The following is a 15,520-nucleotide window of genomic DNA, read 5'->3' on the forward strand; positions in this document are numbered from 1 at the left end:
GCTTTGGGCTTGATAGACTGGCAGAGGATCAGGCTTGTGGGTGGGTTGGGTAGAGTATAAACTATTGATCCTGGCACAGTCTTGACATGACAGGAGGGTGCACGGGGGAGACTTTGGTTATGGGAGGGTCGGCCTCTTCAAGAGAGATTCAGTGGGACCCCGGTGAGTGGTTTGGCCTGCCCAAGGAGGGCCCTCGGACAGCCTTGCCTCTCTTTTCATGCATAGCCTCGTGTCGAACATTTGGTGACCCATATATCTTGTGGAAAAAGAGTTGTGATGTTTTACACAATTTTTCATATACTCATGCCTAGTATAGTGCGGTCTAGTGCAGTGTTTGGTGATAAAATGGCCTTAAAAACTTATTTCTATCAAACATCTGGCAATATATATTTATTTTGGGACCAAGACAGCATGATAATTTTGCCCAAGATTCCTTGGGGGTGCCAAAAGTTCTCCTAAAAAAAAACAACACAGAGCATGATATCAATACTCTGCCCTCTAATCTAAAAGCAAAGCTGCTATCGCTCATGTGATGCTAGATCTAAACTTTCAAAAACAAGGGGGTCCAAAGGTTGCTTTTTCTTTTCTCTCTTTATGGCTGAAAATCTGTGTCCAAGGGCTCATATCCTATTGTCGGTTGCTTGCCACTAAATGAAAATGATCGTTGATGAGCGTAGTTGCAAAAGTGAACGTGAGAGGGGCATTACCAAGGCTGAAACCCCAAGCTAGACATCTACATACAAGGAATCTAGAATCCACACTCTTGGAGAAGATGAAGTTTGAATGAGGTCCCAACTAAGAACAACGATGGGAAGTTGGTGTGAGATGACGGTGCCTGCTGAAAGGAATGTAATGTCTCTCCTATAAAGAGCCCAATCATCCTTGTAGAATCTATCAATCTTGCGTAAATAGTACCTGTTTATCTCTTGTTAGACAAGGAGTACTGCAAGATAGCCTTGCTGACATTAAACTCAATCATATCAGCAATTTGTGCCTCTCACCTCAAGAACAAACTCTTCCCATGCAGCTCTTTCCAAAGGAAGAATTACCGCCTTCCCTTCTCACTGCTCAGCCTCTCCACCTCTCTCTCTCTCTCTCTCTCTCTCTCTCTCTCTCTCTCTCTCTCTCTCTCTCTCACCTGTCACCCGTCACCTCAGCCTTGTCGCCCGTCGCTTAGCTTCAGCCCATCACCTCAACTCCAGCCTCGTCACCGTCTGTCGTCAACTCCACCAGGGCCGCCAGCTCCGTACCAGTTAACCTAACCTAGGTTAACTTTGACCTAACCGAACCTCGACAGAGGTTAACTTTGACCTAGTTGGGCTGAACCCCCAGCCCGGCTAGGGGGTTAGCTCAGCCAGGGGGCAGCATAAGATATGGCCAGCAAGGAATGGCCGAGCCTCTCCTCGAAGCCCCCCCCCTCAACCCCAATCATTTCAGGCAACAGGTTCCGATACGCCACCGTTGCAGCTATGACACCCTCTCCATATGCACATACATACCTACGAGGAGGTCTAGACCGACCCATCTTTTGGGCACCATGAACATATTTTTTTTCTACAAGAGCAGGTAAGAGAGTTAAAGATGCAATTGGCAGATGCAGTAGCTAGAATTCAGGTTTTAGAAGGATCTGGCAAGTAGGCAGTCATCGATGAGGTTGTAAAATCGCTTCCCCCCCTACCCCCCAGCTAGTCTCCACAGTCAAAGACCTAGTTCACACTGAAGTACAGACCGCAAAGAAGGAAGTGATTGTGGAGTTCGATGCAAAGGTTAACAAGGCTGACATTCAGGAAGAGATTAAAGAACATGCAGGTAGGTATGATAACGCTTTGAAGATTAGAATAGGGGGACTCCCCGAAGGATGGTGCAAAGAGGAGGACTCTTTCAGCGACACCTTAGCACATATCAAAGCAACCATGCCTAATATTGATTGGACAATTGATAAGGATGATGCTCTTGATGATGACGATGAACCTAGAGCAACTCGTATCTTACAGTCTAAAGGTCATGCTATCATTACGCTTAACTCACGGGATCTACGAGTCAAGCTTCTCCGACAACCCTACAAGTTGAAAGGAACTAAGATATGGATAGTTGAAGAACTACACGAGATCAATTGAAAAATAAGGCAGCGGAATTAGCTAAGGTCAAGGCTGCAAGGAATGACGGAAAATGGGCAGTGTACCGTGAGGGTGTAGCACTCATTAAAGAGTTTAAATCCAAGCCAAAAGACTCTCAGTCTTAAACTGATGTATGGCCGATTATGTTTCTTTCCAAGTCATAATGTAGGTACTCTAAATAAATGGAGCTGCTTTATGCACTCCTTGGGAGCTGCCCTCCCTAAGCTGATGTACTAATTGGTTTTCATGTTGTCCCATGGACTTCTTGGTCTTCCGTGGATGTTAATAGACTTTCTTTCTTCCACCTTTTTAAATCAATAGGCTGTTTAACCATGTCGAAATTTGCTCCTACAGGCTAGGAGTCTGCATGATACAAGCAATTGCTTATCTCCTTCCAAAAAACAGCCCTCTCTCTCATTTCTCATCTCCCTTTGACTAACAGTAGCTCGGCCTGCCTAATAGTAGCTCTCCCCTTTCCGTCTAGCAGCATCAACTCTCCCCGCCTAACAACAACTCTCCCACTAGCGAAAGCTTCAAGTCTTTGTGCGCAGCAGATAGAGTGGCCTTAAGGTTTAATTTGTCGTCGCCCCTTCACTTTAGGTCATCGCGCTTGGATCGCCATGCCAGAGTTAGCTTTAGCTTCAGCTCCAGGTTCCTAGTCGTGGTTGTTAGCAGATTCCGTTCCCAGGCAGGCTTATGCGCCATCTTTCAGACTATCAGTTTGCAGAGGCTGATTCACGGTCTTTTAGAATATCAGTTTGTAGGCTACTCTCCTCCAATCCGAGTTGGGCTGAGCCCGAGGCCCGACTTGGGAATTATCCTCAGCAGAGGGGTACACAGACAAGTACAGGTCACTAAGGTGAAGGTTTTTGCAACCTCGACCCCCGTTGGCAAGACTTCGTACTCGTCCATTGCAAAGACACCGTCCCCCTACACAAAGGCATACCAAAGGCAGATGATTAACTTCGACTCACAGAGCAAATCTATTGCTTGTAGCAAGAAGTAAGAGAGCTCAAGCTTCAACTTGCAGCTGTTGGGAGGAAACTGCAGGACATGGAAAGCAAGAAATTATGGCAGAAGTATTACACAAATGCAGTGTATCTACACCAGCATCATAGTTTGCCTTCGAGATAAGGAATCGATCACTAATCAAGTAAGCTATATCAAATAAGAGATGATTTGCTGATGGTAGCAACAAAGTATTGATCTCTATATGGAAGTAAAAGAGCACAAATCCAGAGTAAACAATAGAATGATCTTACACATTGGGGGGTTGAAAGATGGTTGTCTTCATGATGATGAGGAGAAAGACATTGATTGGAACCGACTCGTTGGTGAAAGACAGCTATTACCACTCATAAACGACGGAATTTATGCTCTCAAAAGCTCTCCCTCACTCCCTCTCTCTGAAGATGCACTAGGACAAAATCGTCGGGCTGGACCCCCCCGAAGGTCTTTATTCATGAGAGAAAATCTGTTACAGAAATTCAGTACGCTGTCTGGAAACCTCTCCACACACAAAACGTGAAAAATCCACTTTTTTACAAGAGCTTCAAGCTCCATTCAAATTGGCAACATGCCACTTGTCTAAAATCTAGAATAAATCCTATTACATGCCACTAAGGGCCATTCTGGGGTCTTCAAAGCTCTCGGTCACACGAACCGCCTCCTAGATGCTTGTTAGGCTCCCATTACGCTTAGGAAAAATAATCCTTCCTATTACCTGCAACAATTAATTAAAGCGCACCACCATGGCACCCATTAATTGTTAGCGCTTTCCATGCAAATAACACACTGTGGACTAATCCTAGTCACAGTGGGCGTCCCCACTGAACACATGTGCACATCTAAACAAATATATATACAAATAAATATATATATTCTCTGGTTGACCGGAGTCAACACTCTTGATTATAATTAAAGAGCTTTGACCAAAGGTCAAGGCGCCTTAATTATAGCCAAGTCTCTCCAACCGAAGTTGGCACATCTTGGTTAACCGGGGTTAACCCTCTTGGCGCATGCCAAGTCTTGTTGACCGAAGTCAACACTCTCTGACCGCAGTCAGGTTTACTTGACTAGAGTCAAGTATCTTTGACCGTAGTCAATCCTTTGACCATTAAAATAACTCTTTGACCATAATTAACACATTTAAGACTCTTTAATTATGATCAAATAAATGGTCAACTATACTTTGACTTAGGATATTTACATTGTGGTGACATCCCCTCGGCTTCTATTCAGTTGACCTCAACTGAAAATCTTCCTTGTAAACATCCAAAAGCTATGGATAATCGGATAACATGTCTTCGTCCATCCACTTGGCATCTAATGCTGTATAATTCTTGAATTTTACAAGATACCTGTAAAACTCCTTACCCTGAGGGCCTTTACGTACAGTATGGTACACAATTTGCTCTGGCTGAAGGACTTCCTCCAGCTCATCCACTTCTGGTGGATCTTCTGATACTGGTTCTGTAGGCTCTGGTCCCTAAAATTTCTTTAGAAGACTCACATGGAATGCATTGTGAATCCTCCAATGCTCTGGCAATGCTAATCTGTATGCAACTTCATTTATTCTTTTTGTAACCCTGAAAGGGCCATAGTATCTGGGAGATAACTTTGCATACACTTTCTGTTTGCCTTTAAACTTGCGGAGCCTAGCTTTTTCAAACCTCAAAAGTACCCAGTCCCCTTCCTTGAGATCTAATTGTCTCCTATATGCTTATCTGCAGCTCTTTTATGTTTCTCTTGAGATCTTTCAATTGCTGTCCGGACTTGGCTGTAAGCTCTCTGGAGGTCTCTCACAAACTGATCAGCTGCAAATATTTCATCTTTGGTCCTCAATATAGGTGGCAAAATCACCTTCCCATATATGACTTCAAAAGGGGCTTTCCCTGTAGAGCTATGTACTGTATTATTGTAAGCAAACTCTACTAACGGTAGGTACTTTTCCCAGTCTGAACTTTGGTCACCCACGTAGCATTTCAGGATATCCAAAATTGTAGAATTTGCTACTTCACTTTGACCATCTGTCTGGGGATGGAAAGAAGAAGAAAAATTCAGATTCGTCTCCATGTTATCAAATAAAGCTCTCCAGAATAGACTGGTCATTCTGGGATCTCGATCACTAACAATGGACTTAGGCATACCGTGATGTTTAAAAATTTGTGCCATGAAAAGCTTAGCCATATGATCTGCCTTTATGGTTTTGCGAACCGGAATGAAATGAGCTTGCTTGCTGAATCTATCAATGATAGTCCAAATCCCATCATTCCCTAACTTTGATCTCGGTAAATCAAAAATAAAGTCCATTGTAATACTTTCCCATGGTGCCTGAGGCACGGGGAGAGGCATAAGTAGGCCAGGTGCCTTCCGTCTATCATACTTCATTTTCTGACACGTAAGGCATTCAGTAACAAACTGATGTATATCTTTCCGCATTCCTGGCCAAAAGAAATACCTCTCTCCTCTATGTCCAGCATAGGGAGGTGCATGGCATTTCCCCAAAATCTTTTTCCTCATCTCCTGGGTGATGCATAGGCAATCATCTTTCATTAAATACCCATCTTTCAGGGAATAGTGACTGGTGGATTGCCCCTCTTGCATTTGCTGTAAAATTTCACCAAAATCAGGATCATGAGCATATTGCTCCCTCATGCCTTCCAGGTCCTGATGATAAGCAATAGTTACATTATTGACCTGGGGTCTTCGGGACAAGGCATCTGCCACTCTGTTCCGAATTCCTGGAGTATGGACAATCTGAAAATGATACATTGACAGCATATTTGCCCATTTTATATGCTTCTCGGAAAGCTTGGTCTGAGTCAAAAAGTATCTCAGACTTTGGTGATCTGTTTTGACAGTAAAATCTGCACCCAAAAGATAGTGTTTCCATGTATGAATGGCATGAATTACAGCCAATAACTCTTTCTCATAGATTCCTAGATATCTTTCTGCATCTCGAAGTCGCCTGCTTTCATAGGCTACTACATGACCATTCTGATGCAATGCAGCCCCAACACATTCTCCACAAGCATCGCAATCAACATCAAAAGACTGATAAAGAACCGGGACTACCAGAATAGGCTCTGTAGTCAACTTCTCCTTGAGTGTATTGAATGCTTTCTTCTGTGATAATCCCCATGTGAAGGCTGCATTTTTCTCAGTAAGGTCATGTAATGGAGCTGCGATATCAGCAAAATGTCCGATAAACCTTCTGTAGTAAGAACACAGGCCTAAGAAGCTTCGAACTTCATGCACAGTTTTCAGCTCTGGCCATTCCTGAATGGCACGGATCTTCGCTGGATCCATTTGTATCCCATTCTTGGATATTATATGCCCAGATAGTGGATTTCTTCCAAGAAGAACTCACTTTTCTTGCTGTTTGCATAGAGCTGATGATTTCTCAGTTCTTGAAACACTATAGCAAGATGTTCTCTGTGCTCTTCTTCTGTCTTAGAAAATACTAAGATATCATCAAAGAAAGTACCCGTAAAATGTCTGTACTTCCGGAAGATGCGATCCATCATTCTATTGAATGTGGCTGGAGCATTTGTCAACCCAAAAGGCATCACTAAGTATTCATACAACCCGAATGTAGTGCGGAATGCTGTCTTGTGCACATCCTGAGGCTGTATCCTCACTTGGTGGTAGCCACTCTCTTTAAGTCTATCCTGCTGAAAACTGAAGCTCCATTTAACTGATCCAGGACATCATCAATGCGCGGAATAGGGAATCTATTCTTGATGGTCATTTTGTTCAGTGCGTGATAATCGACGCACATACGGAATGAACCATCTTTCTTCCGTAACAGTACAGGGGAACAAAAAGGAGACGAGCTGGGGTGAATCAACCCTTTGGACAGCAAGTCCTGTACCTGAGCCATAATCTCCTCTCTCTGAGTTGCACTGACTCTATAAGGGGGTCTGTTTGGTGGCTCACTACCAGGCATTAACTCTATCTGATGATCTTCTGGTCTCTCTGGGGGTAACTCCCCTGGCAAAACATCAGAAAAGCAATCTTTAAAGTTTACAATAAACTGAAACTTATCTTTGTCTGCATCATTCATTTCAGCATGCATATCATTCTCTTTTTCTTTTACAAAAACCATGTACGCAGAAATTGCAGACTTTATTGCTTTACCGCATGAAACATCAGATACAATGGGGATAGTATCCCCTTTATTCCTGGCAATTAAACGCTGATTTTTCCCCCTATGCACAAACTCCAGCACTCTTTCAGGAAGAGTCAACTTCACTGCCCTGCGGTGAAACCAAGGCATCCCCAAAACTACATCATAATGTTTCAGTGGAGAAATGAAGAAGTGTTCCTGATCCACATAACTCTGAACATGAAGACGGAGCTTCCCTATCAAGGGAGTAACTGGCACAGGATTCCCACAAAACATTTGATCGGCATCAAAAGCCCTGCCTAACTCTTCCGTCTTAATTCCCAGCCTCAGGGCTAGATCCTCTGAAACGAAATTATCAGTGCCCCTGGATCAAATAAAATAAGTGCTTGCTGGTCTCTAACTTTGCCCCATGACAGCAGCAATTCTCGTTCTTCTGGGTTCAAAGCATGACCCAGTATATCAGGAATTCCCCCCGCCATTGGCTTTTGCGGTCCTCGTGGCTTCTCTGCCTCTTTTCCCTTCGAAGTTGAAGGCTTTTCTGGGCATTGGGCAGCCACATGCCCCTCTTTACCGCACCTGAAGCATTTCCCATCTCTACGGAATTCCGCTATCTATTCAGGGGTAAATAGAGATTTGCCCTTATAAGTTCTTGAAAACTGAGTACCCCTCGGCTTCTGAGGCTGAAATCCTTTCTTTTCAGCCTTGGGATACTCTTTCTTTTCTGATTTTGGAAAATCAGTTTTCTTTTTATCAGCACGTCCTGCATGCAAGGATGGCACTGTAGATGGATCTTGTAGCGGCACAAGACTCGCTACTGAAGCTGAATGCATAAGATCTTGAATATTCTTTGCCCCCAAAGCATTCACTACTGCCTGAATTCTTGGAGTGAGACCTGCTCTGTACTTCCTCATTTGGGTGCCTTTGGAGATCTTTTTGAAAGGTGCAACCTGCAAATAAGCATCCCAAAACTTTTGGTTGTACCCATCCACTGTATCTCCTGCATCCATGTGTAAGCTGTCCCAGTCTTGAAGAACATGGTCTCTAAACTGTTTAGGCATAAACTGCTGGTAGAAGGCTTTCTTGAAGTCCTTCCACTTCCTTGGGGCTGACCCATCTGTGGTCTGTGCACTCCACCATGCACTAGCCGTTGCTGTCAAGTGTAAACTGACCATTCTTAACTTGGAGGATTCTGAAAATTTTTCGGTACCGAATGCAGCATCAAACTGTCTGATAAACTGCAATGCTTTGTCTGTATGACCATACTGTCCATTGTAGGTCATAAACTTGACAGATTTTCCTCCCTCTTTAAATTCCTTGGTCTCTTTGGAAGACTTTCTCTTCCTAGACTTCTTGTGTTTTCTTCTTTTCCTGGATGGTTTATCTGATAAGGAAGAAGAAGATATAGAAGTCGAACTCGAGGTAGACGGTGATGGACTAGGAGATCGGTGATGATGCCTCGATCTCTTTTTACTATGGGACCGTCTCCTATGAGATCTATGAGATCTCTCTCTCTCAGGCTGTACACGAGAGTGTGCCTCTGGCATTGGCACGTCATATACTGGATTAGGCATAGCTTCTGCTTGAAACAAATGCTGAGCCCTGGGATCCCTTTTGAGATTTTCCAGCTCTTGTATACGAGTGCGTACCATCTGTTCAAATTCTTGTTGAGTTTGCGGCACATTTCTCTGTCCTGGATGTACATCCCTATCTTGTGAATCCCACTGGATAGGTGATTGATCCATATTCTGAGATCTGCAGATTTTTCACACCGTGTAGGTAACTGATGCACACTGCCTTTTGCTTTTCCAACAGAAAAAGTACCTCAACAAGAGGTGTTTTGCATTCACAATCTATGCCAGTACTGGCTGTCAGTTCAAGGCATATACCCACACAGTTGCCAAAGCATCAACAACTATATTGCCCTTTTCTGGCTGCCGCAGATGGCTTCAAAAGGCATCTGTTTTTTTTTTTCCTCTTTTCACTGCTCAAAGGCATGCATACTCTTTTTCTGCAAATCTCTGATTTCTCTGTTTTTCTGCTGTTTTCTGACAGTAAAAGTCTGACAAGCAGGTGAAAATTGCTAGCAGAAACAGTCTCTGCAACTGTTCTTTTTTTTTTTTTTTTGAAAGAACAGTAACCAGATGGAGTAACTAGCTAGTTACTCTAACCAAACTGACTGGTTCTGGTCTGGTTAGTTTGCAACTGGACTAACTGGACTGGTCACAGTCTGGTTACAGTGACCAGACTGGTCTGGTTGGGTCAAATTAACTAGACCTCTGACCAGAGTTAACTAACCAGAATTAACTGAACCAAGGTAACTGCCATGTCAGCACCTATAAGCCTGCCACGTGTATGCCACGTCAATGTTGACCCAGCTTCCTGCCACGTCAGCTCTATGCATGCCACACGTACGCTTGTGCCACGTCATCATCTACGTGTCATTGCCATGCCTTCCTTCACCACGTCCGTGACTTTGCGTGGGGTATGCTCAGCACCGTGACGCATACACGCAACACCTTAGGAATTCCGTCGGAAATTTGTCCGTCGAACATGCACCCGCGTGGAGATGTCAATACACGCGAAGGCACCTCTGTGCAGAATAATCACTTTACGCTGCCTCACGTGCTTTGCCTACCTTCACCATGCCTCTACAACGCTCACAACAACCATAGGTGAAATCCCCGTCGGAAACCTTCGCCTGACGACCATTCAAATCCCGTCGTGAATTCTTCTCGAAGCTTCTGTTCGTGGCTCTACGCAATGACCACGATTTCGTCAAACTCGTTCCACGTCAATTCCCTTCTGTCGCAGCTAACAGGCAGCGCTCCTTCCAAATCACCGACCCTTAGCATATTATATAAATCCTCCTGTACTCACAGCGTCACGTGACGTATCGTCTGGCATTCCATGACACCAATGAGAAATCCCCATCAAAGGCGTCCTTACGCCGTCATAGGCATGAGGCCCCAGGTGTAGTAGCCAGCACCGCTTGTGCCCACGCCATCTTATTCCTTCCTTTGGCTGCAGGCATCTTCTTAGACCGTCATAGCTTCAAAAAGCTACGAAGCTGCGCTGTGATACCAATGGAACCGACTCGTTGGTGAAAGACAGCTATTACCACTCATAAACGACGGAATTTATGCTCTCAAAAGCTCTCCCTCACTCCCTCTCTCTGAAGATGCACTAGGGCCCAGGACAAAATCGTCGGGCTGGACCCCCCCGAAGGTCTTTATTCATGAGAGAAAATCTGTTACAGAAATTCAGTACACTGTCTGGAAACCTCTCCACACACAAAACGTGAAAAATCCACTTTTTTACAAGAGCTTCAAGCTCCATTCAAATTGGCAACATGCCACTTGTCTAAAATCTAGAATAAATCCTATTACATGCCACTAAGGGCCATTCTGCGGTCTTCAAAGCTCTCGGTCACACGAACCGCCTCCTAGATGCTTGTCAGGCTCCCATTATGCTTAGGAAAAATAATCCTTCCTATTACCAGCAACAATTAATTAAAGCGCACCACCATGGCACCCATTAATTGTTAGCGCTTTGCATGCAAATAACACACTATGGACTAATCCTAGTCACGGTGGGCGTCCCCACTGAACACATGTGCACATCTAAACAAATATATATACAAATAAATATATATATTCTCTGGTTGACCGGAGTCAACACTCTTGATTATAATTAAAGAGCTTTGACCAAAGGTCAAGGCGCCTTAATTATAGCCAAGTCTCTCCAACCGAAGTTGGCACATCTTGGTTAACCGGGGTTAACCCTCTTGGCGCATGCCAAGTCTTGTTGACCGAAGTCAACACTCTCTGACCGCAGTCAGGTTTACTTGACTAGAGTCAAGTATCTTTGACCGTAGTCAATCCTTTGACCATTAAAATAACTCTTTGACCATAATTAACACATTTAAGACTCTTTAATTATGATCAAATAAATGGTCAACTATACTTTGACTTAGGATATTTACATTGTGGTGACATTGATGACATAATATATGCCTTAAGAAGGAAGTACCACAAGTTGAATGGGTTGAAAATGATATATGCAATATCATATGAAAGAGGGGCACACAAGCACAAATCTACTTCAGAGGGAGGGTAGCAAGAGTTAAGATCCTTAGACAAACACATAAGTTGAAGGGTACAAAGATATGGATATCTGATGATCCAGCTCAAACAATGAAACAATGAAACAATGAACTCACCAAAGTAAAGGAAGTACTTAAAGCAGGCAAATGGGTGGTTTATCAAGAAGGGCAAGCATTGATTAGGGACTTCAACTCCAAACCCAAAGACTTTATCTTAAACTGATGTTATAAAGGCCAGAATGTAGCTATTTACAATAATAACTTGGGAGGAGTTGAGCTTTGTGCACTCCCTCGATTCTTAGAGGGTTGTCTAGATGTAGTATTTGGTGTTCGTACTTTATCTCATAGACCCCTGAGGTATACACGGATTTCACAGGTGGATAAGAATACCGTTACTACTTTCTCAAATCACGTCATGTAAAATCATGTAGATGAAGGCCGTTGGTGGGGTAAAATGCTTTTGCCAGCAAGTCAAGTCACATGTCATGTATTAACTCAAACATGAAGTATCTGTTGTAAAGTTCCTTGGTTTCTTGAACTTAGTCAAGTCAGATGAGTCAGAAACATGTAACCTTACCTATGGAAAAGCAGCCAGTATCATGTGTTTGGACTCCGGACAACTAATGTAATTAACATCAGTATCTTGTATTAGACATTACGTGTCATGCAGCAGGTGACTAATTTCTTGTAACCTCATTGGACAATTGAGGGGGAGTGTTGGAGACTAATGCCTATTTGGTCCCAACTCTGTGGTCATGTAACACTACAGCTAGAGATTGTTCATGTAGATGCCACCACAATTGTGAATGGAGTTGGTACTTACTTTGGCCTTGAACTACTAATCTCTTGGATCATCTTGTACTTGTGGAGAGAGGATGAGCTTGTGCTCTTCTCATAATACGTTCTTGTTTTGTGCATGTGTACTCCTCTGCACTTCTAATTCTTGTTGTTGTGCTTCCACATTGTGTGCCCATATTTGACCTTATATTGTTATAAGGCAGGCAGAAACTGGCAGTGTCATAATGAAGTGTCTATTGTACGCGATTTGATCTATTTGGGCCTCATCTTTCCGTATAAATGTGTTCTAAGCTAACGTTTAAGGTTCTGTCAACTGAATAGGTTAGGCTTAATCATTTAAAATTTTAGATTATAAAAGTATAAAGACAGTTTGGACGTATGATGTAGAGGATTTGGCAAGCAGTCCTGCAGAAATTTAAATATCATGCTTATGTTTAGTATATATCTTATGCAGATGGGAGCACAAACGTGGTATCCAGGAGCTAGTGATGAGTATATTGCAAAATGCATGTAAGTACTATATGCAATGACTATTCTAAGTTGCTATCATGTTTTCAGGCCTTGTTTCTGATGTCTAGATTGCTAGGAGTGTGAGCTTTTAGCCCAGGGGGCAGATACATTTTTTAAAAGTTGATCAGATTCTTTCATTTCTGTCATATCTTTTGGTAACTACTATGGGGTTATTAATAACCTCAGAGTTACCTTGTGCTTCCTCACTTCCCAAGGGCTTCACATAAGCTATTCCAAACAGTAGTTCACAGAGGAAGCATTCTTTTTCAGTATTCTTTAATCTTGTTAGATCCACAACACATCTGTGCCGTGTTCCCTTGAGAAAATTCTTGAGGACAAGATAAAGGGACTTGAAGCTTTCTTAGTGTCATTAGTCCCTCTTCTTTAGTTATTGTTTACATCAGAGATGTAGTTTATGTGTTTCTTAGGCATCATTTTCTAAGCTGAACTGAGAAAAGGCAAGGGACTTCTCATATAAAAAATGAAAACACTTAATTGCATTTCAAAATTTATTCAACGGAACACACTTCAATTCCAGTTTGAGGGGGTTCATTATTAATATGGACCTCAAAGCTACCATGGGGCAATCAAGGGAGATACATGACACATCATCATCACTACCGCTCTCCTGAAGGCCCATTTAAAAAATAAATAAGCATAAATTGGAAGGACATCCTCATCTTAGTCGTAATTTCTAGAAAGACAGAAAGGTGGACAACTACCTCAGTTACGAATAGAAATAGAGTTATAGATTCACGTGTCACATACCTCAGAATTCTACTGGAGGACACTAACTGAGAATCTAAAGATCCACCGTTTTAGATAGCCAACTAATGTAGAGTGAGCTTATACATTCAAATGGAACTCGGTTAATGTAGAAGGCAAAGAATAGGTGCAGAAGGAAAGAAAGCGCTCACAGACTTGGGGCCCAGCGCAGGGCCCTTTTTGGAAAATCCTTATGACTCTTCTCCTTGGTGGGTCTCTGTGGAACTGCCTGGTCAGGGCCATAGAGCGCCATCACAATTGTAGTTTGCCATGTACTAGGCTGATGATCCTGCAGAACGTGCATCTCTATTTGGCTATTTGGTGAGGGATAGTTTTTTGTCCTGAATAATGACCTTTCCATCCCAACAAATTGCTTAGTACGCTTGTTCGAGATTCCATATCCTTCATCATAGATTTTCCCAGCATTTATGTAGATAGGTGTCACATATTTGTACTAAATTTTTGTTAGCTCATTTTTCTTCTCTTTCGTTTTCTCTTTTATTTTCATTGTAGAATTTTGGACTTTAGAAGAACAAAATCTGAATTTGTATGATTGGATATATACGTGTCACGAATTGTATACAATCTTCCAAGAGATAAAGAGAAATATCTTACATTAAATTTGGTCTAAGAAAGCTGAATTTGGTTGGGGACGCCCACAAGGGACTAGGATTAGTCCAAGAACCAGAATGCATGCATTTGGCTAATCTCTAATCGGTTAAAGTGTTGGATATTGCTTGTGCAAGTTGTAGGACTTGGAGAGCGCTTAACTCCCCCACTTGTAAGGGGAAAAGCACAAGATAAGTGGTGCCTCATTTGATGAAGGGCCCACTTGAGCTAAAGCATTAAAGGCGCCTCACTTCATGGAGAAAGCGCCTACTTTTGAAGAAAACCCATGAAAGTGCTTGCTTTTGGAGAACACCCAGATTTTTGGGAAAAGCCGCCTATTCTCAACAAGAAAACAGGCTAGCTTTGGAAAGCACATGCTTTCTAGTTGCTTGGACTAGTCTATAAATTAAGGGTCTCTAAGCTCCAAGTTCATGTTGAGATTTTGTACTCAAACTCTTGCCCCCTTGTGAGCCACCTTGTACATATTTCTATTGCAAGAAAGACTGGGGGGAGGGGCGGGGGGAGGGGGGGGGGGCTTGGCCCCTAGTGTGGTGTTCTCTCTCTCTCTCACTTCTTCTCCCACTCTCTCTCTCTACTGCAATTTGTTTCCCAGCCCAATCGGTGAGTTTGCAGCTTGCTGTTTTGGGTTCCCAGCTTCCAAACGAATTCCTTTTACAAGTGCGTTTCACTCTAGGGTGCTGCAAATTGTGCTTTGACTGTGGGAGCTGAGTCAAGGTGTCAGCGTATTAGAGCACAAGCTTGCCACTTTCCTTGGTGACAACAATACACTCAATCTCTCGATCTCTCGATCACTCTCTCACACTCACAAAGATGGCGCCTCAGCGGAAGGTACAACCATGCTCTGATACCATGCCAAAATATGAAAAGGGGAGAGGAGAAGAGTGGAGATGAGGAGAGAGGGCACAGCTAGAGAGCACACCACAAATGACTAACCGTACACTAGATTCAGTTGAAAATGTAGAATATAGACAAACCCATTTAGGGTTAGGATTAGGGTTAGGGCATCTAACCATTTCCTTTATAGCACTCTATATGTGTTAGCGCTATGTACATGTAATCACATGATGTTAAGCGTGGTCTCTTAACATGGTTAGGGACATCGATAAGTGTGCGTGCGTAGGAGTGCTAGGCAGTGGTGTTTGTGATAGGGGATGGGACTCTCTGAGGAACCTATGCCAAAAGTCTTTAGAGTTGTTACTAAACAAGATGTTTAGTAACTCCTCTTCGTTTCAGTGGATGAAAGCCTACTTCCGGCAAATCAGGCGGCGGCAGTACTCACGTCTTGTCTCTGCCTCTCCCGAAAGACGATGCTTGGTTTCGAGTCAGATTTGTCGACATAAAGCCTTACACTCATCGTTGTACCCAGCTATTGCAGGGTACCGAACCAAGAGGTGGGGGGTGTGTGGATCAAGTGGGTGTGGGAAAGTATTTAGGGCAGTCTCATGGAAAGATTGTGTGATGAAGCAA

The 15,520-nt window shown here is 43.2% G+C and overlaps 1 protein-coding gene across 1 annotated transcript in view; it reads left to right on the plus strand.

Annotated features, from left to right (window-relative positions):
* LOC147897282 (inositol polyphosphate multikinase alpha-like) overlaps nt 1-15,520 on the plus strand; it is a 46,359-nt gene that overhangs the window by 12,244 nt on the left and 18,595 nt on the right. The window contains exon 4 of the mRNA XM_087380358.1: nt 12,603-12,658. Coding sequence (XP_087236484.1) covers nt 12,603-12,658 — 56 coding nt within the window. The remainder of the gene's footprint in view (nt 1-12,602; nt 12,659-15,520) is intronic.

Source organism: Dipteris shenzhenensis, chromosome 10, assembly GCF_047967505.1.
Source record: "Dipteris shenzhenensis isolate YYH24624 ecotype China chromosome 10, Dip_SZ_1.0, whole genome shotgun sequence".
NCBI lineage: Eukaryota > Viridiplantae > Streptophyta > Polypodiopsida > Gleicheniales > Dipteridaceae > Dipteris > Dipteris shenzhenensis.